The sequence below is a fragment of the Oxyura jamaicensis genome, chromosome 13, assembly GCF_011077185.1.
Source record: "Oxyura jamaicensis isolate SHBP4307 breed ruddy duck chromosome 13, BPBGC_Ojam_1.0, whole genome shotgun sequence".
NCBI classification, from domain to species: Eukaryota; Metazoa; Chordata; class Aves; order Anseriformes; family Anatidae; genus Oxyura; species Oxyura jamaicensis.
Window position 1 is genome coordinate 10,347,966 of NC_048905.1, and position 24,617 is coordinate 10,372,582.

At 47.5% G+C, this 24,617-nt stretch overlaps 1 protein-coding gene across 2 annotated transcripts in view; it reads right to left on the reverse strand.

Moving 5' to 3' along the window:
• The window catches only part of NSD1 (nuclear receptor binding SET domain protein 1), a 57,590-nt gene that overhangs the window by 26,979 nt on the left and 5,994 nt on the right, over positions 1–24,617 (reverse strand). Inside the window, exons 3-9 of one of the 2 annotated variants that reach the window (XM_035338871.1) lie at positions 14,505–14,640; positions 11,377–11,549; positions 7,494–9,435; positions 3,257–3,378; positions 2,818–3,109; positions 1,375–1,484; positions 246–315 (exon numbers count right to left, since the gene is read on the reverse strand). In XM_035338871.1, coding sequence (XP_035194762.1) covers positions 246–315; positions 1,375–1,484; positions 2,818–3,109; positions 3,257–3,378; positions 7,494–9,435; positions 11,377–11,549; positions 14,505–14,640 — 2,845 coding nt within the window. Of the gene's footprint in view, positions 1–245; positions 316–1,374; positions 1,485–2,817; positions 3,110–3,256; positions 3,379–6,854; positions 9,436–11,376; positions 11,550–14,504; positions 14,641–24,617 lie in introns of both variants that reach the window. The other variant, XM_035338870.1, reaches the window with a different exon arrangement.

The following is a 24,617-nucleotide window of genomic DNA, read 5'->3' on the forward strand; positions in this document are numbered from 1 at the left end:
CTAAGAATGAAAAATTACTCTCTTCCAGTGGAAATAGGAACCCAACAGCCCCACTTTCCCTAAGGAAGTCAAAGATATAATGAGATCTTTGACAAACAATTGGTGTAGCTATTTCTTCTGCCACTGCCTCAGCAGTACCTTCTAAGAGCCTAGGACACGTAAGCCCTTACACATAGCTCTCTCTAAAGCCACAGGCACTGATCCACATGGTATCAGTCTACCCCTACTGCCCCGTCTTCACTTACCTTCTCCCAGGTCCGAGAAGTGAGCTGGTGAGTACAGTTCAGAGCTGTCGCTCTCCGAAGGGCCAGTGCCCTACAAATACACAAGAGACAATTCACCAGAGGCAAATCAGAGATGCATGTTCCTCAGACTTTTACAAGCAACTGCAACAATTATAATTTCAGGTCATGAATTCATCAGTGATTATCAGCATTACAAGATGACACATGGCTTGTGCCTGATAGATTCCATGTAGATTCCATCTACCCTCCTTGCACAGAGACTGAAGAGCCTCATGCTCACCAGTTTCCTGAGCTCTCCCAAAAAGGCTGCTAACAGCCGGTAAGCTGCTGGGAATACACTCCTGGTTTCACACTTCTATGGAGCCTAAGACAGAATTACACTGGCTTCTGCATTACTGCAACCATGCTGACTGTGCCACAGAGAGAGAGAGAGCAGGAAAAGCAACAAAACTTATTGATTCACCTGAGAAACGACAGGTCTTGTGCATGTACAATGCCTGGCATAACTCTGATCTTTTTTTTTTTTTTTTTTTTTTCCCCAAATGATGCTACTGAATATTGAGTCTTTTAAAAAGAAAATGCTGCTATTTTCTACTTAACTGCATCAAGCACTGCGTACCATATGTGATACAACTCAAACCTCCATCCGGCTACAAGTTCTGCACTTACTTACCACGTGCCAGCCCAGTTGGGAGTATAACAAAGGAAATACTATTCACAGGAAATCTGACAGAAAAGGAGAAAGCCTTAGGTTCAAGCTCGAGTTACACCGTAACATAACAGGGATTCCCTGTGACAGAACGGCTCTGCGCAGAACATTTCTGTTCACACCTTCCCAACCAGTATCCAGATGACTCATTTCTCCATAGAAATCAATGGAGAGCGGAGACTTTACAGCCAAAATTCCCCAGTCCTCATTACAAGCGGGGAGGGGTGGGGAACACCTCTGCATTTAGCAGATTTCTTCATCATAACACAGCAACCAGCACCTTTGGGAAGGGTGGACCCTCACTCCTAGGCCCCAGCCAACAAAAACCACAGCCCACTGCACTGTGCCTCACATTCAGCGGGGTCTGGTGTCTGGGCTCATTTTCTATCAGAATTTCAAAAGCACTGAAAGGAAAAATACCTTCTTTGGGGGAGTCCACTCCTCCTTCTTTGGCATAAAGGCAGTGTCCAAATCATTGGATTCCAAGAGCTTTTTAGTGGGCTTCCTTTGACGTTTGCTCTCAAAGTTTCCTGCAATAAAGTCCTTCTTGTTAGATAAATGGGGATTTTCTTAACCTCAGTCACACTAAGACCATTAACAAAATGACAGTCAACAGTTCCAAACTATCCAATTCATCTCGTCTTCTGTATCACAAGCTCCTTGTGGAAAAATGCCAATTACCTGTACCCCTTGCATAAAAATGGACCTCCATTCGGACCTCTTTCTAGAAGAAGATTCCAGAAGGATCCAATCCTATTGCTGACATGTCCAGCTCTGCTTCCTCCCGCTTCCACTCCCACACCACCCACACCAGTGCTCATGCTGCATACAGCACACAGGCTAAAGGAAATGCTCCCAGTTAAAACCACCTGTTCGGAGACGACTCAAGCAAAGTAGCTGTAGGCTGCATTGGCTTCTTGCTCAAGCTTTTCGCTGGCCCTTGGGAATAACAAGTTGCTAGATACGGGCAACAGTAGAAACGTAAAATGACCAGGAAATTGTGATCCTGTAAGTGCAAGACACTCCACAGAAACAGCCTACTACCTACCCTACCCTGTTCATCTGCTTCCTTTATCAGCCTTGACTATGTCCTTCCTACGACACGCCTCTGCACAGATACCAGAGACATCAGACACCTAACGGAGGACAACACGTCGTCGTTCAAGGCAGGCCTCTGCCCACAGCTCGGGCCGTGTGCTTCAGCAAGACGCGAGCTTTCTCACAAGCGGGAAGAGATACGCACCCCCTGCATGCTGGATGTTTGCTCCACTGCGTGCTGTTCTCCAGAGCATCCAACCTCAGGTGCACATTCCCAGTTTTCACTCCTCTAATCATCACAAACTTTCCAACTCCATCTGACACCCACAGCCCCCAAAGGCAGTCCCCTGTCCCAGAAATAACAGCCAACCGACCTCTCAGTGACTATGCCTCTCTCCACACGCTTGCCTTTAATGATACATCTTTATATTTATTATATATTTATTAAATGTGTGTATATATACACAATGTATTGTTTCTATAAACAAAATAAAACATTAGAGGAAAGTACACACACCAACAGGAACAGCATTCTCTACACGCTTACAAAGCCAGAACACCAGGGCCTCGACACTGGCCACGTCTTTACAGAGAACACTAAAAGCAGAACACTAAAATCCGCCACCTCACTGCGTAACACACTTCACCTGCCCTCTCCCTTCCCAGCATCAGTAACGGTCTCTGAATGAATCAAAGCAAAACAAATAAACCAATAACCAAACAGATCCGCAGTTACTAACCTTTTAACTTGGACTGAGGCAGTATTTCCATTGAACTAGTGACACATTCGCTTACGGGAGCAATATCACACAACCTCCCACTTACCCGATTTCAGGAATCTCTCCTCTGCATCTGGAGAAGCAGAAACTTCAGAAACATCTGAGGAAGAGAGCACGAGCTCTGGAAAATCAGAAGGTCCTTCTAGAAGTTGGTGAGTGGGATCAGTGGAATGGGATCCTAGTTCTGAGTAGGAGCACTCTGCTTCAAGAATGGGAGGGGACTCTTTGGTTGAAGATGGAGTTGAAATCAAAGGGCTCGGCCCCCGCTGGGCATCTCTGTCAGGACTGCACTGTGCAGGAAGACCTCCTTCAAATTCAGACCTCGCCACAGAATTCACCTAGCGTAGCGAAACACGTTGGTGAAAACATTTGCCCTGCACAGCCTTGCAGACAGCAAGGACGCTCAGCAAGCAAGAACACAGCAAAAGCACATGAACTGGAGCCCAAAAGCAAGCGACACCAAGAGCACATTTGCCTTAACCTACCTTTTGCAATTGCTCCTGGACTTTCTTTGACTTTTTCTTGGGTGCAAATAAGTGATCATATTCTTCTGCATATTCCAGAAGCCGTTTACTTGGCTTTCTAAGGCGTTTCCTCTCTGAATGTACTAAGAAAAAGGAAAGCAGCTTCAAGACTGTGTTTCTGAGAAGATCACAAGACAAATTCTCCTCATGATCTGCAGGTAATAGCTGCTCCTGCCTTTTCTCTTCTGCAGGCTCCATGTGGGAAGAGCCCCGGTACTTCTTTCTCTTTGATACTGCCTTATCATTTGGAGCTTTGCATTTCCATAAGCCTGACATAGCGAGTGAGATTTTTAAGGCCTTCAAGCACTTCAGGTGCGAAATTAAACATTAACTATCTGACTGAGAGGCTCCTAGGAATTTCATCCAACATCTTAAACGACATTTATCCTTCATGCAGTACTTTTACCAACACCTAACATCTGTTACAAACTCAGATTCACTCTACTTTTCCTGTTGACCCAAACTCCCTTGGGTTTAAGTGCAGGGACACGGGAAAACGCTGCTTTCCCTAACGCAGCTCAGCCACCAGCTCTGCCACTGCAAGCCTGTTTATTCCCTTTGCCTCCCCACAATACGTTCTACACCGAGACCAGGATGACAAGGGAGCAACCCATCCTCCCCAGAGAGACTGCAAGCTGCTCAAGGCTCGGATGCCTTTTTCTTTATGCTTGCACAACACCGTCACAAGGGAAAAGCCTGGCAGCTGGGATTTCCCCGGTACGAACCTAACTGCTCACTCTCACAACACCCAGCTCACAGCAAGCTCCGGAGGAGAGCTCCGATACCATTGTACTCATCTCTACTCAGTAAGCTGCACAAGCAAGATGATGCCAAGTTTATGTCATTTTCTCACTTTCTCCAATACCTCTGCCTTTTCCCCTTCACTAGTTTCCAGAGTTATCAATGTCACAAGAACGTTTGTGGTCTCCTGGGAGTTTATGAACAAACGCTAAATACACTGTTCTTTACTCCTCTTTCTGGGTGGAAAGTGGGTTTTTCTTCTCTGTCCAGACACGTTTCACAAAAAAGCATTCCAGTGCAACACTTACGAAGAGGGATGTTGGACAAGACTGCTACACTTCATTGGGGCTTTGTGGCTAAACAAGCACAGAAGTGTCAAACTTGGCCAAAAGAGAATAAACTTTTTTTTTTTTTTTTCCCCCCCCAAACACAGCCATTCCCAGCTGCTATTAACCCTCTGCACAGGTGTCTAAATGGAATCCACATTTCAGCACAGGCCCAGCTCCAGGCCGAGCACCTTCACCAGGTGACTACTGAGAGCCTCAAAGCCACCCAGCTGGGCACGCAGCACTGTACCAGGAAGGGTGGCTGAACTGCACTTTTTTTTACCCCTAAAGTGAACCCTGTACAAGAATCCTCCATGCAGTCTGATTGGCAATGGCAAGTGACATATCTTAAAAAGATATTTGTATGTTCTCAGTCACAAATGCTACCAATCAGCCATCATTTCTGCCTTACTCACTCAACACCCCACTACAAAATTTGCAGCAGAAATGTGCCGGATGTTGCCATTTGGCTACGATGAGGACTTGTATAGTTTGAGCTCAGTGGAAATTACGCAGTTGTGAATGCAATCTTTTGTGGCCCCTTACATGTCTGCCTGCGGAGGAGGATTAGTCACATCTTCTCAAAGCACTGGCAAAGAGAGGAAGCCCGTTCTCTTCTGTAAGTGGCAGTTCTAACCTCCAGCACCGTTCTCTCTACTTTCTGTATAACTGGCCTGCTCCATCACAAAGGAAGACCAGTTTCCAGTGACGGACCTTTTCCAGCACTCACTCACTCCCTGCCCATCCTGCAATGGGGACACTGCAGCAGCCCAGACAGCTCCTCACACACAGAAGCTCTGGTGCCTCCTTACAGCATGTTTCTGTAGGAAAACTTCAGGTGTTCTTCAAGGCTGGTGTGCTACCGAGGGCAGGGGAACCAGATTACACTACGGCTGCTGATCTGCCACTTCTGCAAACAAACCCAGGCCCACACACCGTTCTTGCGCTGTTCTCCGGCCTGCTGCCCCAGGCCAACCCCGCGCGGCTCCTGCTTGCCTCCCGCTGCCGGTTCTCCCGGCACTGCCGCCTCATGTCAGCTCCTCTCTAGCTCTCTCTGCAGACTTGTACCTTCACCTCGCTTTGCAAGGTGCTGGGATGCTTCAATGGCAAAACCATCAGGAAGACATGAGAATCCAGCGGTGCCTTTGCGTAAAGCAGGAGCTCGCTTTGGCAGGCTGCGGCCTGGTTTCTCCACACAGCCCCATCCCAGAACAAAGCTCAGCTCTCCGCTTCCTCTGGGAGGACTTAGTCCTCAAAAAACACACCGCTAGAGCAGTCAGCGAGCGATCAAGCTTGCCGTGATTTCAAAACATAACTTTTACCCAGTGCATCACACCCTATGGGCTCATTTTCTGTGCCTGCTGTGACTTGCCCTTAGCAGGTCCTGTGACCATGGAGCCAGATGTTGTCTTTGTCTTTGCACTGCAACACAGGTGTGCAGCAACCGCTTGCTGATGGCAAAATACTCATGCAACAAAAAGGGGACACAGGGAACATGAGTGACAGCGTGCCCAAAGGTTCAGAACTCTGCCCATCATTCATGATATTACTTAATTTGGGCAAAATCTTTGTAAAAAAAAATAATTTCAGTGTTCTCATTAATGCTGCTTCATGTATGCCGCTTCGGGCATGTATTGAACACGGCTCTTCCTGACCCAGCCAACCTTTTTTTTTTCCCCCTCCAACCTTAACTATCCATAAGAAATTCGCCCAGATCCCTGTGGGAGAAGCAGGGCTGTCTGACCCTGGGGCCCCCTGAAGCATCCTTCTTCTGAGGTGACCTCCCTCTGGACGAGGTTGCCTCATTAACACATGCCATTTTCCAGACCCACCTCCTCCCAGGCTCCCTGGCAACTTTCCCATCCTATCTTCTCCCTTTTATTTTTGTCCCTCAGACAGCCCCACAAGTGCCGTGAATTAGGAAATCTGTGCAGTTCCCCAATTCATTGTTAGCAGCTAATAAATTCTCACATTAAAATAAAAATACCCAAGACATTGTCTTGATGAAATACTACAGAACAAGTCAAAGAGACTAAGTCTAATTCAAACAGCACGAGGTAAAAAAAAAAGGGGGGGAGGGGGCGGGAAGAGAGAGATCTTTTTATGACCAGTTTCCTACAACTTTCTAGAGCTATCTACCCAGCTAAGACCAAGCACGTGAGTAAGGGAGACAGTACGAAGGTGTAAGTTGAAGGATAAAAATCCTAGGCTTGGAAAGATCATCATTTTATCTTTCATTGTGCAGTAACTAATCATTTGTTAAATACCTGAGTTTTCTGACCAAAAGCTAAGCAAAATCCCAAAGTCACGCCAGCTTCTTTGTTCTCTGTGCTGACAGAGAACCCAAAACCAACACAACACTTTTTCTTCAGCTCACAGATATATACACACCTCCATGTTGTCAAACAGCCCAAAAATCTGTATCTTATGCTTTAAATGAAAAAATATAAAATGCATAAATACACACTCTGGCGCAAGTCCAGCTCCCTTACCTTGTGCAGAGAATTCAGACTGGGGAGCAAAGTTGCCAAGCTCTGTTTCTGAGTCCATCACACTGTTGTTTGGCTTACCACATACATTCAAACGTTTCTCAACTAAGTCTAAACGATTCTCATAGTCCTGACCTGTTAGGTCTCCCTCAAGCACCTTTGAATGAGGGGAATGCCTACGTCCCAAGCACTCATTTCCCTTCAGTGAAAAGCCATGAGAATTCAGGCCAAAGGCACTCGCCAAGTTTCCTTGTTCCCTAGATCTACTGATGTGCTTATTAGATCTAGCACTGCTTTGGTTAAAACGCTGCCATCGCTTTTTGGGTGCTACATGATTTATATCATTAGCCTCATCACCAAGAGAGCTCTCACTATTTGCCTCTGAATCCAAGTCTGGACTCTCCCCATTTTCAGCAGAAGTGCAGCTCTCAGTATTTCTACCAGCTTCAGGTCTCCTTCCAATACGACCTAAATTGTCATCAGATAAACAAGCAGAGTCTTCATCAGTTGAATGTTCTGTTAAATCAACAGACTCTTTCCTCTCAGTATCTTCTGCTTCATTACCTAGAGGACTGGTAACCGAACCGTGAACGCGGAATGCATGTTCTCCTGAATCTCTGGATAACCGACTTAACAACTTACTTGGCCCTCCTGGTTTTAAGTCCTTTCTGTTTGAAACTGTCTTATCTCCAAGCTTTGATGACTGCTTAGATTTTGAACAGTTGCGCTTGGACACGCAATTTGTGCCATTTGTCCCAGAAACAGCAGTATTCGCAGGCTCCCTCTTACTAGTACCAATCCCTGTTAACTTGGCTGGAGGATTGCGTGAAAATGAGGAGTTGCTTATACTGGAGTTCGCATTGACCGTTTCCTGGACACAATCTCCATTTTTTTCTATTTTATACGGGGGACCTACAATAGACAAGGATGTCAGACCACTCGCAGAATTGCTTCCAGAACCATCGGCTGTGCTGGCATTTCGAAACGGGACTATGTTCTGACCAGTCATCAGTTGCTGCTCTTTTGCCTTACTGTCGTGAATATCCTTCAACATCATTAACAAGGTGCTGAATCTGTAATTTGGCTCAATAGGCAAACGACCGTGACCAGAGGCGGAAGAGAAAAGCAAGGGTACTGTGGCCTTTGGAGTGCCAGAGTCACTAGCATCATCATTCATGGACCGGTAAGAGAGCTCCTTCAGCTCCGACAAGACATGTTTCACCACAGCCGTTTCTATTTCAGCAGAATCCCTGGGTTTCTCGTGCACGTTGTTTAACAGTTTCTGACCATCAACTTTTCCACTTCTCAGAAGAGAATCTTTCTGAAGGCCAGGGAAACCTTTGGTATCAGAAGAGCAGCGCTTCATGCCACCCTCCTCTTCTGCAAGAGAAGGCTCCAACCCAGAACCTTTTTCTTTATGTTTGCATTTTATACTCCTGATCCGGGGTAATTTCATGCTTTTCGGTTTTAAGGTTGGTTGATTTGCAACAGCAGACCAGGAGTTGTCCTTGGAAACACTTTGGGGAGTAGTGTGTTTGTTTACTAGGGAAAGATTGTCATTTCTCACATCTGAAGAGCACTCAAGAGTTGTCAATGACATCTCAGCATCAGAGGAGCCTCCTTCAAGCTCCCCATGTGCAAATTCAGCATCAAGCCTGCTGGTTACGGAACCTCCCAGAGGTTTGCGATCTCTGTATGACTTCTTCCTGGCCCTTCTGTTGCTCTTCTGAGAAAAATACATAGAAAGCTTAATGTTTCCACTTGACGTCATAGGAAATTCCTTCTCCATTTTATCTGAAGAATCACTGACTTCAAGAGTGCTAGAGGCTCTCTCTGAACTTTGGTCCATGGTATCCACATCGCTGTTCCCACCATCCGAGAGGGAAGAGGATGAATCTGACTCAGTTTGCTTTTTCTCAATGCCAGCCTCAGACGCAGAATAGTGTATTTGTAACTTGGAACTGCACAGAATGCCCAGGGAACTTTTCTCTCTCTCCAAAGATGCGCTGGAAAACAAATCCCCTTGGAGTGTGTTCTTCAGAGCACCGCCTTTACAATTCTCATAGTCTGGTTTCAAAGTTATCTTTTCAAAATGTCTTTCTCCAAAGGAGGAGAGCAAATGGTTTTCCCTGGTGCTATTGGATGCCGTTAGGCTGTTCGCAATCCGGCGAAGCTCATGAGATGCATGTTTTTCTGGTAGGTCCCCAACCATCATATTTTTAACTATGCTCTCTGGCATTTTCTCTTTGATTTCTCCCTTGGAAGCTTCTCCTCTCATGCTACTCTTTTTTACTCTCGTCCTCTTCCTGCTGTCAGAGCTCTTTTTCACGTGTGGCTTAATGTGCAATTTTCCTTTTTCACTGGCTGAGTGTCTCGAGTCAAACGCCAAGGATTTAAAACAGCCATTCAGCTGCCTGTCCTTTTCGGCTCCAGGGCCATTGGCATAGTATTCCGACTGCACTTCCTTCTCGCTGTCCAGCTCACTGGAGTTCTGGCTGCACTTTTGATCCTCTGGCCCCCCAAGAAGAATGTCTTCTGCCTGTCCAACACTGACTTCCCATTTAGCCATAAATCTCTGGGGAACCTTAAAGTTGGAGGAGACAAAAGGAGAAAACAAAATGTGAGGGGGTAACCAACAGAATAAAAGTGACATAGAGACGGACAAGGCGCAGAACAGAGTGACAATCCTGCATTTTGCAGCTTTAAGGCAATTAACATGGATTCCCAGAGACTGTGCCTAGAGGACACAGAAAACACTCCTCCCAGGTATATACACCACTCTCCTCCCAAGCCTAATAAAAATCCTTGTGCATTCCCAAAATAGCAAAACTACAAGCACTGGTCTCCCAGGGACCAGACACCCTGGCATCCCACCGCACCCCAAAACCAACAGTTGGCAGCGGGAATGCATATAGTATGGATCCCTGACAGAAATGCAAAGCAACAGCCCACAGGCCTCTCAATGCAACTGTAAAATCATGTTCTCAGAATATTTGAACAGACACGTTTGCTTTTCTTGTTCTTGATTGTTCCTGCATCCCTCAAACTCAGGGTACATACAATTCAGTCTTCCCTCTCCATGAACTCACCTTGGTACAAGCGTAAGATCCAGACACATACACCTAAAATATAATCTAACAGATTCAACATATCCTTTATCCGTAATTCTCCCAGCTTCAACTCTACCCTTAGGATAAAACCAAGGGCACACTGCATACTGGACAGGAACCTCGGCTAACATCTAAAAACAACAAGAAACTTTCTTATTCTGATTCTTATCTGCACATGTTGTTCTTGGCTGCACAACAGAAAACCAAATGCTTCCCAACTGCTCCTAAAAATCAAAACCTATTCCATGGCAGGAGGAACATCTCAAATTTGATACTTTTCCCTTAAAAAGAAAAAAACAGCAATAAATTATTATCTTAGCAGGTTAAAAAAGTTTTACAGGGCCCAGTAGCAAAGCAGCAAAATGCTCTGATTCAGTTCCCTCAGCTGCAGCCACACTGCTGCTACAATTTACATACAGGATGAGATTCTGGCCACCAAGCATTCTAATTCCATGGGCCAGAAATGTTGCTTGGGAGCACGTAGTGAGTTGTCAGACGAGGGAGGTGGAAATACAGGTAGCAAAGTTGTTAGAGAAGCTACTGAGCACACCCTTGGAAAAAGAAAAGAAAGCATTACACTCAGGGAGCTCACATCTGCAAGAGCACATTTAATCCGATGGCTTTGCACTAACAGGGGTTAAGGACTTAACTGCTAATAATTTTCTTTAAAAAACAAAAACCACAACAGACACCATTGCCTAGTACGACTACCTGCTCTCTCACAGTAACCTGGTAGCCTGTTTACTTCATTTCAGCAATTCTAAAAAGTTAATTTCTGCAGTCGCGATGCTAAAGACGTAGACCAGACTTGTGTGTCACGTTACACAGCACTGGCTACATCTCAGGGCTATTATGTTTGGAAATGGAGATGATGCAATGAGCCACCAAATTCATTCCTACAGGCTCGCTGACAATGTTTTCCAAGCCCAACGATAAGTCCTAACAGGTTTCTATAAAGAGAATTATCGAAGCGGGACTAAAAAGCCCACTGCTTTATCTCAGTCAGTAATCCAGCTCAAGTATGCAACTGCAGCTCGACTTCAGATCAGCCAAAAGAGGCTGCCAGAGAGCACAGGAAGTTCTTTAAAAGCACTCTGTAATTGGCATCAGGAGAGGGCTACGCTGCTACAACTCTCCTACTGACGGGGACCTGACTCCTCTGCCTCTCAGAGCTCCGCAGGGCCACAAAAGCAGTGGGCACACCCTGACATAAACGTAAAAGAGAGCCCAGAAACTCCCAGCAGCTTATAAACCATGCTTGTTAGGCGGATGCAGAGAATCACTTCCCTGGCCTCGTTGCTGCAGTCCCTGCCACAAAAGCAAGCTGTCAAAGTACACCTCCAGACACAAAGGAGCACTTCTCATTGTGCCAATTCAAGGAATCAAAACGGTATTAGAGAAAACAGATCTTTCACCTTATGTTTGTAGCCTTTTTCTTTTTGCTTTCCTCTTCTCCGCAGAATAGGCAGCTCTTCGAACTGGTGTCTTCCTTCAAAGAGGACGATAGCTTTGCCAGCCACCCAGGCTTTCTCGGAAGGTTCTCCTAAGGCATCCACATAGTACTCTCGGTACGGTCTCCGATTGGAAACTATTTTGGACAATTTAGCAGAATTAACCCCTTGCACATAACAGAATAAAGATGCATAACAAGAATCACAAATCAGCAGCAATTTGACATTTTCCCACACTTCCTGCTTAGTAACATGCCCACCTGAATGCTGGTTCCAGCAATTCCCAGTCAGAATTCAGTGAGACCCCGACGAGCCCTGCTGTCTATTTGCTGTGTCGCTACTCTGCATTTCTGCATTTTTTTCTTACAGCCATTAACAGGTCTAAGATATGTCTCCCTAGAGCAACAACTACAGACATTGACTGCAAAACAATTTTGAAAAATAGCCAAATGTTTTTTGTGTGTGTTTCTGTTTTGTTTTTTCCTTGAGAGAGGTAACGTACTAGGCAAGCCATTTCTTCTTGTTTCTCCCCAATAATTAAACAGTCCAGTCCACCTGACCATCAGGAAAAGACAACGGTGCACCCGCAATACCAGCGATAAGATCCTTTTGGAGAGGATTTACTCACGCAGGTCGTACCTCCCCCAGCACAACATATCCCATCTTGCTCAACGCTTTGTTAACAAACTCTTATTCTGGACACGAAATATGAAGAGCAGCATTGAAGTCAGCCACAGCTGCACGCACACACACTCTACGTGGAGTGGGTGCGTGGGGACAAAGCGCCAGTTGTAACGAGTATTTCGATACCGTGGGCACTAAGGTGCAGATCAAGAGAAGAAAATCTTGAGAGCGCAATCACAACCACTTGAGGATTTTTCAAAGACTTTTTCTGTGCAAGAGCTCTGAACAGGCATGATACGCTTCACAACTGAACCATGATTAGGTATGCTGGCAAAAAAGGACAGGCTACAGGCATTAGAACAAAGCGAACGAGGCTGGAACGAGGGATATAAACCTTTCCCTACATTTCACTGCGGAGTGTTTCCTGCTGTCCTGGGAATACCTTCACTGCCTCAACACGTAGCTTAAACTCTGCAGCCCAGTTTGTTTGTGCTGCCTCTTCCAGGAGCGCCAGTGCAGCACCAGCAGCCTGGCGTTCAGCGATGCCAAAATTAAGCTTCTGACCAAGAACGTACAGAGGATGACAAACGCTGACTGGGGAGAAAAAAATCGATCCAAGGACAAAGATGCCAGACGTAGTCCATCCCATCTACAGCAATGGGATTCAAGACACTGAGCCTTAATTTTCCAGCTCCAAAAATCTCTACATCCTTCAGCTGGCTGAGAAAAAGGGAAAGTGCTTGAAACGAAATACCGTGCCTCAAACCAAGAGAGGAGCTTTCTGCACAAGTGATGAGTTTGAAGCAACCTGCCTTGTTTTGAAGGGCTGGTTCCCATGACAACAGGAGAGAGCTGAGGCAGGAGGACTGTGCTTCCTACGGTGCATGCAGAGCCCCGGCAGCTCCTTTTGCCCCAAAACACCAGAGTTCGGATCCACCTGCTCTGCAGTTCCTCCCCTCGGGGAGGTGAGATGAATAGATTACATGAAACCACAACTGGAAAATGCAGTTTTCCCCAGAGTTCTCTTGATGTGAACATGGATAAAACATGACGGGAGAGTCTCTCATGTAGCTGGAGATTGGATCTTGCTGGAATTTGTTAATAGCATGTTTCTTCCCTGCAGAATTCCTTTATTAGAAATCGCCATACACAGGCTGAGAGGGATTAGTGGACAGCTATATAGATTAAATCCTGTCCATAATTTCATTGGGGGTGGGGGACGGAGGACAACAGGGGTGGATTCAGACAACATCTTTGACGAGAATTTGAAAGCTCAAAAGGGACTATTTAAATCTGCACATTCAGGATTACCCAGAACCAGATGAATGCCTCCCACAGGAGGAAGAGGAAGGTGGAGAAATAGCAAGTAAGACTACAGCAACCACACTTGTGGATGATGTGAGCACAATGTAGAAAAGGCTACTTCGTGTCTCTAGAGAGATAGCGGATAGCTCTGAGCCCGTGGTCACTAGAAAAAAGTCTCCTCATTCTCAGCACGTGGTTCTTTGGCTGGTGCGGGCCACAGAGCTGACAGTGGCAGACAGCACCATTTCAAGGGGTTTCTGGTTACCCGCAGAACAAAATGAACCAGAAGGGAAAACCCAGAATAAATAAGCCTTTCCATTTGTGGCAGTCTCCCCATGGCTGCTAGTACAATCCTAAAATCAACGTGAGTGCTTTCAAATAAACTGCAATTTCCAAACCATCACTTTCCTTCTGTTCTCTCGATGATTTATCTGTGCTTCTGTCCTGACCTTGTGAGACTCCGTTCCTTCCTGTCTCAACCCTCTTCTTCCCTATGTTCAGGCACACGCAGCTCTGTCTTATTTCCCTCCATCCCTTCCCCTCGCACTCAGCTCTTAGCCTAACACACTATGCCCTAAACATTCACATATGTGGTTCCAACACCAGATTTTTCTGATATTTCCCCATAAACAGCCCCCTGCTTCCCTGTGCCAAACAAGGCCAAGAAAATATTCACTTCCTCCCACACATTCACATCACACCTTCAGGCATTCAGCAGCTGCACTGTTTGACCCCACACACCACTTCACAGCCTCTCCTGCCTCCCCTTCCCAAGCCTGGCCGACTCTCTGCGTCCTCACCGCTCCAGCCTACCCAGCTCCGCTTGCCCACCCTTTCCATCCGCTGCACTCCTCTGCCCTCGCCTCTTTGATTCACCTCTCTCTCTGCATCTCTTTTTCAAGAGGCTGCACTGCCCTGCACTCACCCTGGATACTCATCCTCCTCATGCCCTAGAAACCAAAGCCTACAGGTCCAGCAGCTGCCCGTGCCTTCCATCAGCTTCAGCCCCTCCTTCCCCCGTCACCTCCCTGGTCTCGGTCTGCTTTACAGACCCAGGTCTTCCACTCTGCAGTCTGTTTCTTCATATCTTTCAAGGGCCAGATTTTTTTTTTCCCCCATTAATAAAGAACTCCTCCGCTTTGTGGTCTGAGTAGATACAGTACCTTTCATTTTTGAGTGACAGTCCAGCACTGGGTCATGACAAATTGTGCATGGCCACCATGGGCGTCTGTTGAACTTGGCCCAAACAAGATCCCCAACTTCATACTTCACTGGAGTAGGTTTCTTCTTGGCTCGGATCTTTGGGGAAAAACCAGAACACAAGAAATCACTAAAGCTCCAGATGCTTTTAAAGAGATTTGCCTCCCCCCTGTGCGCAGATTACATCTGGCCACCAGAGACATTTACATGAAAAAGCAAGTCCTGATTTTACTTAGTGGCTCCTACACCTTCAAAGAACACGACCGCTCTCCTCATCCTTCTGAAAGGGTGAAACAATCAACTCGGGTTGGTTTTATCTTTTTTTTTTCAGTATGGTATGTGACCTCTAGTAAACGGCTGCACTCCCACGTCATCCACTTGACCAGGTAAATACCTGGAGTCACAACTAGCGCCGATGACTTCACTAACACCCATTTGTTCATTTCAAAGGTTGCGGCGTACAGAAAATGTAATAAGAGACAATGAAATACTCCTGACTGGAAGGAGGTGATGAGAACAGCAAATAAGGAATCTATCAGTAGGGAGGGGAAAAAAAGAGAGTCAGTACATAAAAGCTAATGACTGTCTTTCTTCTTACAGACACTCAGGAAAAACCATCATAAAACCATCTGAAACCAAGGGCAAGTACAAACAGAAAAAACAGCTTATGGTCTAATTTTTTGGTTTGTGTGACCAGGAAGGCTCTTGCTCTGCCCCAAACACGGCACAGCAGGACTAGGGAGCAGAACTGCTACCACCCCTCTGTGAAACACGACGGAGGGACCTCTGCCGGGACGAGGACTCAGGAGCTGGCACGCATCCTGATGAATTGAGCAAGACAGGGTGCAAGAGGTTTTAGGGTGATACAGGAGCCCTGTGCCTGCCGTGAGGCACCCCACCTGTTTACCAGCACTTGCCGGTGACCGGTCCCAGGCAGTTTGGGCATTTTCAGAGCTCTGAGCAGCGCTGCAGGTATTCCTGCCAATAAGCACCAGCAATGAGCTCCCCATTAAAGCTGTCATGGCATAAACACACACCTTCTCACTTCGTCTTTTCGCTCTGCTCGCCACCCTTTGAGGCACGCCTCTCGCAATTCACAGTTCAACATCCTAGAGACTAAAACCCAACAGATCTAATAAAAGGTATATCCCACCTCGGGTCGAGGTTTATGGGATTTCTTCATGTGGTTAGAGAGACTACAAAAGGATAAACTCCTCTGTTACATGAAAAAAGAGGCAGGTAATTACGTTACAGACCACATTGCTGGAATTCTTCTCACTCAGCCATCAAAAGCCATGCGATAACTTATTTCTGAGCAAGAGCTCAGAAAGGCAACGTGAACAAGCATGGGGCAGGAGCTGCTGAGACCCCCGTGCTCCGCACATCATTTCACCACCCCACACCACAGAGGGGAGCTTTCTGCACCAAAAACACACATCCGTGGGCAAGGGAAGCAGAAGTGCCAGCCTTGCTGGCACCTTAATCGTGGGTGCTTTTTGAGGTGCAAAACTTGTGTGTTTTTTTTTCTTTCCAACTTATGTGCTCTTCTTGTAAACATTTACCCCAGCTATTTACGCATTTTTCAACCCCAGGTCTTAAGGGAAGCACGAATATTGTCACTAAAGGCATCTCCAACACACAATGCACGTGCATCCTGCTGAAATCTGTAACCCCGAGCAGAATCAGCTGGACAAGCAGTAAAACTATGCTGGGGATTTGCCCAAGTCATTCACACTGATTCACCTGAGCGACACCGGCAGCCCCTGCCCAGAGGCAAGTCTGCATTTAAATCAACCCTTTGTCACCCTAATACCACACACAGCCGCCTAATGGAAACGTGGCTTTCCCGAAACCATTCAGACAATGCTTGGACAGTTAACTCTCTTCCCGAGCATTCAGCAAGCTTTCAGCAGCACTCCTGTCCCCAGCTATTCTCATGCCTCAGCATTAAGCAGCACAAAGGACCCACCTATGGGCACAGAAGGCACCGGTCGCTGTCTTGCACTGTTTTTCCCATCTCTAGAAGCAGCAGTTATCATCATTTCCAGGTACAATAAATCTCTTCATTTCAGCTCTGCTGTGTGACGCCAGAACTGCAGCCCCAAAGCATTTATTCCTTGGGTCAGAATACAACTAATTTCTTTCCTAGTATTTGCATTCACTATGCTAAGATCTAACTTCATAAATCCCAAAGGCAAAAGCTTCAGCCCTGCAGTAACGATGACTTACGTGAACCAGGGAAAGCCCCACATTTCTGAAGCAAAACACCAGAATGCCGTCCCCGTATGTGGTCAGCGTACCAAATGTTATTCCACAGAGCAATGAAATATTTAAGTGTTTAAATAACAACAAAACTAAGCGAGCCACTGCACACAGGGCAGGTCCTGCTCGGTAACTCCGCTGGAGATGCCTCCGTTGGGTGCCTCCATGGCAGGAGCCTGGGCTAGCGAGGAAGGGCCGGACGCTGCCCGCTCCACCTGCGAGCACCAGTCTGTGTGCTGCAAGGTGTGCTCCTGAAGGAGCCACTGCTGCCTCGTTATCTGCTGTTTGGTCTGAATTTGCTGCTCGGATGAGACAAGCTACAGCCTAAACTCTAGATTATATGCAGTGTTTCAGAGCACTTTGTGCTATTTTTGGAGAGAACAAGACTACATCTTGCGGGTGTTTTTCTAACCAAGCCCCCCCACCCCCCACCAGCCAAGACCCCAAACAAGCACCAATCCCTGAGGAAGGGACACAAGCAAGGTTCAGCAGCAGGACACAAATGCTTCTGCCTCAACAGCCACCCAGTGAACTTGTATTACACAAAACACACCAGCCTTTGCAAGTCACTGAGCAAAGCCGAGTGTCAGCTTTCGGCAGTATTTCATGAGAGCAAGCCTTCTATTAGCCACGACAACTGCACAGGCAGCATCTCTGCACTCCTGCCATTCTCACCACAAGACAAATATGTAACAAGCACCAAGCAAAGAAAGCTTACGCATCTAAATGGCTTTATTATTGTACACATACAATAAGACCTCAACTGTCTCTCAGCAATCCTCTTCCCTTTCAAATAACCACATCATTAAACAGTGACAAAAATAAAGCCTATCCAGTAACAGCTCCGGCAGCGTCACCTCCAGCTGCCGTTCATGAATCCGTACAGCTCGCTGGAAGTGGTGGCACAGAACCCCACAAGCACACCCACACGCTGGGAGCTCCAGGGTGCACCTCTCACCTCTGCCATCTCAGGAACGACCCGGGCATCCCAGCAGTGTGGCTGGGGATACAATTACCTTGGAAAAGCCACAGCGAGACCAAATGTCACGCACAGGGGCAGGTGAACTATTGTCACAGGCCAAGACCCGCAGTGACATGCAGCCGAGCAGCCTGGTTTGCCAGAGGTTGAGCACCCAGCTGCACCCAGCATAGCCCCACACACTTGAAAATCAGACCTGCTTTGGAAAACCACCACAGAAAAGGTTGGCCAAAAAACCCTTTCATGATTTATTCCTGCCTTAACTACAAGCACGACGTTATTCAGTGGAGCAAGGGACAGAACACGCTCCTCAAGCGTGGCTGGGGCAGCAGAACAGACTGCGTGAGGACGTGGACAAGGAGGCAGGAAGCCGCTGACCCCAAGAACAACACAAAGCCTCTGTCAGGCCCGTACAGGCACGAGCGGACCCAGTGAAAGCCAAGGAAGAAGACGGAGGAGGCGGCACACCCGAAGGACAGAGGAGCACTACGCATACACAGCAGCAGGCAGCCAGGACCGCTCGCTTCCTCAGAGTGCCACCACAGCCCCGGACACACCTCGCCCGGCCCAGCGCCACGGGAGGCAGGCGGCAGCCCAGGGCTCCCTCAGGCCTCTCCTTGCTGGGCAGCCCCTCTCCCACTTCTCACAGAACCACCGGCCCCAGCAGCTCCCCAGTCCCTTCCAGGTGGGGCTGGAAGCCCTGCTGAGGGCCGGCCTCCTGCCCGCCACCCAGCTTTTTTTCCCTTAAAGCTCAGTGATGGCAAGCTTTTTCCTGAACAGGAGGAAATGACAAGTTCACCTACTTCCAACCCACCCCACGTACTCTGCTAGCGCTGACCCTGAAGCCCTTTGTACCAGCCAAGAACTGCCAACAAAACAAACCCAGGGCACAGATGACACCTGAAGGTCCCTGGAGCTGACTGGACCACAGCCAGCCCCACAGCTGGCATCCCACATGCCACATCAAGGACACGGCAATCCCCAAATCCTGCCCTTTCCCCACCACACAGCAGGTTGCCCACCCTCTGCCCTCACGAAGGAGGGGCAGCACCTGGGGCACAAACTTTCTGTCCAAGTGCCTCCAGAACCAGCCTGGAAGCACTGCAAGAAATACCTCAAGAGCTTTCATGAGATGGTGCTTCCCTCCAGGCAAACTGAAGCCAATATTCTGTTCCTTTCTCTTAAAATCATTGTGTTAACCTAGGACAAAGCTGCTCAGCTCTGTGTCAGCCCTCTGAGCTCAGGCTTGTCCTTCTGTCCTGGCCTGCCCAGCTGCTATCACCGTGGGCTCCAGATATTCAACCGAACCTAAACCTAAAAAACAGCTATGACTGCAGCTGGTACACAGTGACTCCTCCTCACAGTCAGAGATAGTCAAAAATAAGACTTCCACCACTGCCCTTCTCTTGGGCTCCCTCCCACCCCTAGGCAATCCACTCCCTGTTCATTACTTTTCAGCTCCAGCACTCGTGCGCTGAGAAATGAATGAATACAGATAGCAAAAGACGACAGGACTTGGGAAATAGTCTTTGTTTGTGAATATGTTGCATGAAAAAGAACAAGAATGAGATTAAGAACAAAAATTAAGGAACCAAAGTCAAAGAATGGTAATTAATAGCTGCTTGTGATGAAGCCAAAAAATGAATTCCCATTAGGAAAGATTCTTGCTTTTCAAATAAGCTTTTCTGAAATCAAAACCAAATCCGTCAAAAAGCAGAAAGTGGAAAGAAAAATAAATTATATCTACTTCATAGCTCAGGAAGTATTTGAAACCGAGCAAAAAAGAGGTCAAAGTTTCCTCAGTACAAAGTAGCACTACAAAGCAACCGAGCTGTGAGCCCTTCACAGGCAGGAGCGGCAATGCTGGTGCAGGTAGAGCTCGGCTGTCAGAGCGCTTACGGGGCTAACCCAGCTCAGGGAAGGGCTGAGCCCAGCTGAGGGAGTGAAAAAAAACAACACGCAAACCACAACACCTGTACGGTGAAACCATCACCGCCCTCACCGGAGCAATCACACCGGCACTTCACTTTATGGCAAGCTTTGACGTGAACACGGAAATGATAGAGGACTGCTGGAAAGCCATGGCTAGAACATGATGCTGCTTGGGGTAGGATGGCTGGGGAAAGGACGGCTGGGGATCAACCTTGCAGCACCGCACGGGGCCATGGGGAGTGTGCAGGGCACGTGCCCTGACGCTGCTGCGCCAGCCCCCTCCGGTTCCAGCACAGCGGCGAGGGCAATGGCACCTGACCTACATTCACGCCCGAAAAAGTATGCCGCCTCTTATCTGGGACCATCATCACAAAGTGTTCAATACTCACTAATTAAATATTCACTAGCTGAAAATGCAGTGGAGGTTATGGTACAAGCCAAATGTCTGTTATCTACGTGCCTGCGGATGTGCGCTGTCTTTGGCTAGTCTGTAGTACCCTTGTCCAGGCTGCAGCAGCCTACAAATGGAAATTGTACAAATTCACGTACAAACTGCCATAAAAGGTTAAAATAGAGAGAGCTGATTGCATTATATTGGGTAATTCATACATCCTGGAGCAACCGTTTCAAGTTCGGGGGATAAAAACATATATACTTAAATAAAGAGCATGCTAACGTGAGAACACCAAGGCTCAGCCACGAAGATAACTGGGTAACAGCATCTCTGCTTCACCACTTTGTTAATGGTTTAATCATTTTAATGATTTGAATAAAATGGCAGTGCAATACAAAGCTTTGACACTTCAGCATCGTGGTAACCAGAAATGGGCCTGACAGCAAGATTTGAGGGAGAAGGGAGGAAGCAGGAGAGAAGGGGCAGAGACTCACCCGGATTACGCAGTGGAGAAAAACCCACAGACACGGAGATTGCAAACCACTGCCAGGAGCCTGAAGCAGAAGAAAAGTTACTCCTGGGAACACTCACACTTGCTTATCTGCATATGTTTTAAATGATAAACAAAGTTCTCTTTAAATTTGGCTTCTTTAACCCGCACTGTTTCAAGAAAGGGAGGAACAAACTGCAGGCATTACCAGAACCTCGTGAGGTCTCACAAAGAAGTCATTATCAACAAATATTTTCTTGTATCAGTGAACTAGAGAAAAAAAACAAACAAACTGAAACCAGGTCATCAGATTTGCCCTCTTTTCAGCCTTATTTGTGTTTGGTTACACCGTTGGACTGTTTACAAGCAAGACGTCCAGTAAATGAAACGTTCATTTTCAGAAATTAGGTTTCAAAATCCATGAAATGAAAGCCAGATTCAAATGATGCAAACATTAAACTTGGTTATTCTCATCTGTATATGTAAAGTGTGCACCTCATGACAGGCTGTAACCAGAAGGAAGCAGGACCAGAGAACAGCACGTCCACACACTGCAACCAGTGAATTAGAGCCTTAACAGCTAAAAATTGGGAGTTTGGGTTACATTAAACGTGGAACTACCCCCACTTTGGGGTTTTAATATAATTCCAGGGTCTTCTTTAAAAGCAACATCTAACTAGGGCTTTCAAGTGTCATTTCCCACAGAAATTATTACTTGCCCACAGGAGGAGGTACAAAATCCCACTTCATTATTCACAGTCCGAAGATGTCGCTTCCACAAAGCTGCCACCTCCTCAAGGCCAGCAGGTACCCAGCGTGCAAACCATCAAACCATTTTTCCAAACAAACAAAAAAAGATGTTACGCTCACGTCAAAATTATAAAGTTTCATCTGCTTTTGCTGAAATTTCAAAATTTCAGAACGCCACCAGTACAAGACACTTGTGTTTACTTATTTGTTGATATTCGCGCTCTGGCTCGTGCCCCGAGGAAGGTTCGTGCTTCAGACACCTGGTCCTACGGACTTAACTTCAGAGAACCTCCTTAACCCTTACGTTGTGGATCCAGCTTCTTACGTACTCGCGTTCATACTGAGGCCAGCCAACAAACTAAGAAGAATCTGATTTGGTTCACTGCTGCTAATTAAGCTGTGGGCGGTCACCGCATTGCCCAGAACAGCAAGTGTCTGAACAGGTGTTTGGGAAAACCAAATAAACCAGCATCAGGGCAAGCACAGGAGCTATTAAAAGGAGATAATCATCCTGCTCCTCGCCCTTCGTGCATTAGGCAACAGGCAGGTTTCTATATTTCCACTAACAGTGGGAGTGTATTAATTAACGTCATTAATACACTCTCTTGCTAAACAAAACGAGCGTGGAAGCTTCAAGGAGGACTCGGGACCAGAGCCTCGCTGGGTGCTCAGCAGCGAGGGCACTGACGGAGGTGGGAAAAGCTGGAGATTGTCAGTGCCCTGAGACACCGCTGTGCAAGGAATTATTCTCCATTTAGATTTTAAAAAAACATTCGTTAACGAGTACGTGACGCTGTGTTGGGTTGCTCTCTACAGCTCAGCTCTGCTGGCTGTGCACGCACAAAAAAACAATTCTGCAGGCTTAGAACTGAATTGTTGGTCCCCAGCACATATCTTCCAACGGGCGCCTGAAAGCTACCAGGAATTACTGTTTTATTAGCAATAAAACTGTTTGTTTTTCCTCAAGACCAGAGCAGTGTCAATGTGTGTTCATGACTGCCTGACACCACCTGTAACCCGCAGGACAAGCTCCCTGTGAGACCCAACACCAACAAAGCCCTGCTCAGGGACCAGCAGCTGCCTCCCGGGGCAAACACCCCAACTGCCGGTGGCTTGGGGGGCATGGGGGGGGCCTGGAAGGAGCCCCCATGACTGCAGGCTGTCTGCCTGCTCCCACAGCTGCCAGCACCAGCCATGCCCACAGGAGTGCCACCTGCCCTGCAGCACCATGCACACGGAAGCAGCGCCCTCCCCATGGCACTAAAAAGTCCTGCCTCTCATCTGTGAGGCACACGCAGCTCTGTTGCTGTCAAAGCCATAACCAGGGCCTGGAGAAGCAGTGGTCAAATCGGTACAGAAATGCTCTTCGAGCTGTGCTAGATGCAAGCGAAGCCTTCTGGCCAGGGCAGCTCACCCGCAACTGCTGGGCAAGAGAAGGCACACCAGGACTTGGCTCCTCATTATTTTTGCCGTTCTTCCTAAAGACGTGGGTGAGGTAAAGCTTGATGCAATCTTAATGGTAACCCAGAAAGTCAACGTGTCAGCTTTAATGGATGCCTTCCCGTCTCCCGAGAAGCACAGCACTGGGGTTACTCCTGGGCTCACCAGTGCTTTGGGACACACAGCAGAGTGCTGCGCACCAAGCCCAGCCTCACCTCCGTGGGACGTCCAGCCGCTGCTGCAGAAGCCCCTGTGGGCAGCCAGACCGACACAGCTTCCTAATTCGATAAGAAAAACCAGCAGAGAGGCACCAGCCTCTGCCTCCAGCGCATGGCAGCACCTTTCACCCTGTCCCACTGGGAAGCTGGTGGTCAGGGTCCTGCAGAGCAGCACGCCGAAAAGCCCCAACGCATCTTGGGTGACACCACCACACCTCGTAGCTTCCGACCCAGACCAGCAGCTGGGGCACCGCGTACATTTACAGCTCCCGGTAAATATTTCACCAGGGCACGGCGCAGCTCTCACCGAGCGCCCAGCAGCCATGTGGCCCCTCTCACGTTTTGCTCGGCACCAAATTCAGTGCCACAAGCACTCACAATGGGTTCTGCTGCTCAGCCGTCTGCACGCTCGCATCCGCAGAAAAATACCTCGATGCCATGAAATTGCATAAAAGAAAGCGAGGCTATTGCTGGTAGGTCTGAGCTCTCCGTACTAGTCTGCACCTGGGAAGTGTTCAGGGGTGGACAAATCGATAGAGGTTGAAAACCGCTGCTCTAATTCAAAGCAGGCTCTGTTACAGACCTTTTCCACCCATTAACTTGGAAATCCTGGCACTGCCTTCACCACCAGAAAGGATTTAACTCCCATTTTACTAAGCAAAGACTGCACTGCGCAGCACAGATGGCTCCGTGCAGACAGAACAAAACATATGTCATTTTTTCCTGGTATCAGAAGTGACATTAACTTGGTATTTATTTTTGAACTTTTTTTCCAGGACATTCCCCCCCTGGATTTGGAGTTTCATTCTACATGTGTTTCTAGTCCCTGCGACCTCCCAAACGCACGAGCAACTGACTTAAAAAATAATAATAATAAAAAAGTGACTATGCACAAAAAGTTGTCAATCATGGACAGAAAACCCAGAAGTTGTTGCTTAGAATACGCAACCAAAGCTAATCACCACCCAAAACACTAATTTTTGAGTTAAAGTCTTTTCAAGATGCACTGCCTCAGTAATAATTCAGAAAACATCCCTTCTTTTCTTGGGGCTTAAGTGGCTTATTATAATCACATTCAGAGCTGACATCTCTTCAGTGAGCTACAGATTTGTTCAGTTAACATGGGGAAATTAAAAAAGCTAATCATCTTTACACACTGCACAGTTTAACCCCACTTCTGGAAGTAGGGAGCACCGAGATCTGAAGGAGCTGCTGTACGGGCACGAGGCAACCAACAGATCCATGGCTCCAAGCACAGCAGAAATACCTTGCCCTGGGGTCAAGAACTGCCGTGACAGAACCAAACCGAGCCACCACCACCGTCAGTTTCAGCAAGGGGTTAGAGGAAGCTCTAGCAACAGAGCTCGTGTCATCGTGCCCCTGACAACACAAAACCTTACAAAAGAGTTCAAGGTCTGGGAGACGCGTTTCTCTGAGAGTCACCAGCAAGTGAATACAAACAGGAGGCAGCCCGTGCTCTGAAAAGCACCCGAGGAAGGCAGTCCTGCTGCTGCTGGACATTTCCCCGGAGCAGCAGGGATGCACCATGCACACCACGCTTTGTACAGGCCAGAACCGAGCTGCCAACTGGCCAGGTGAAGTCTACACTCC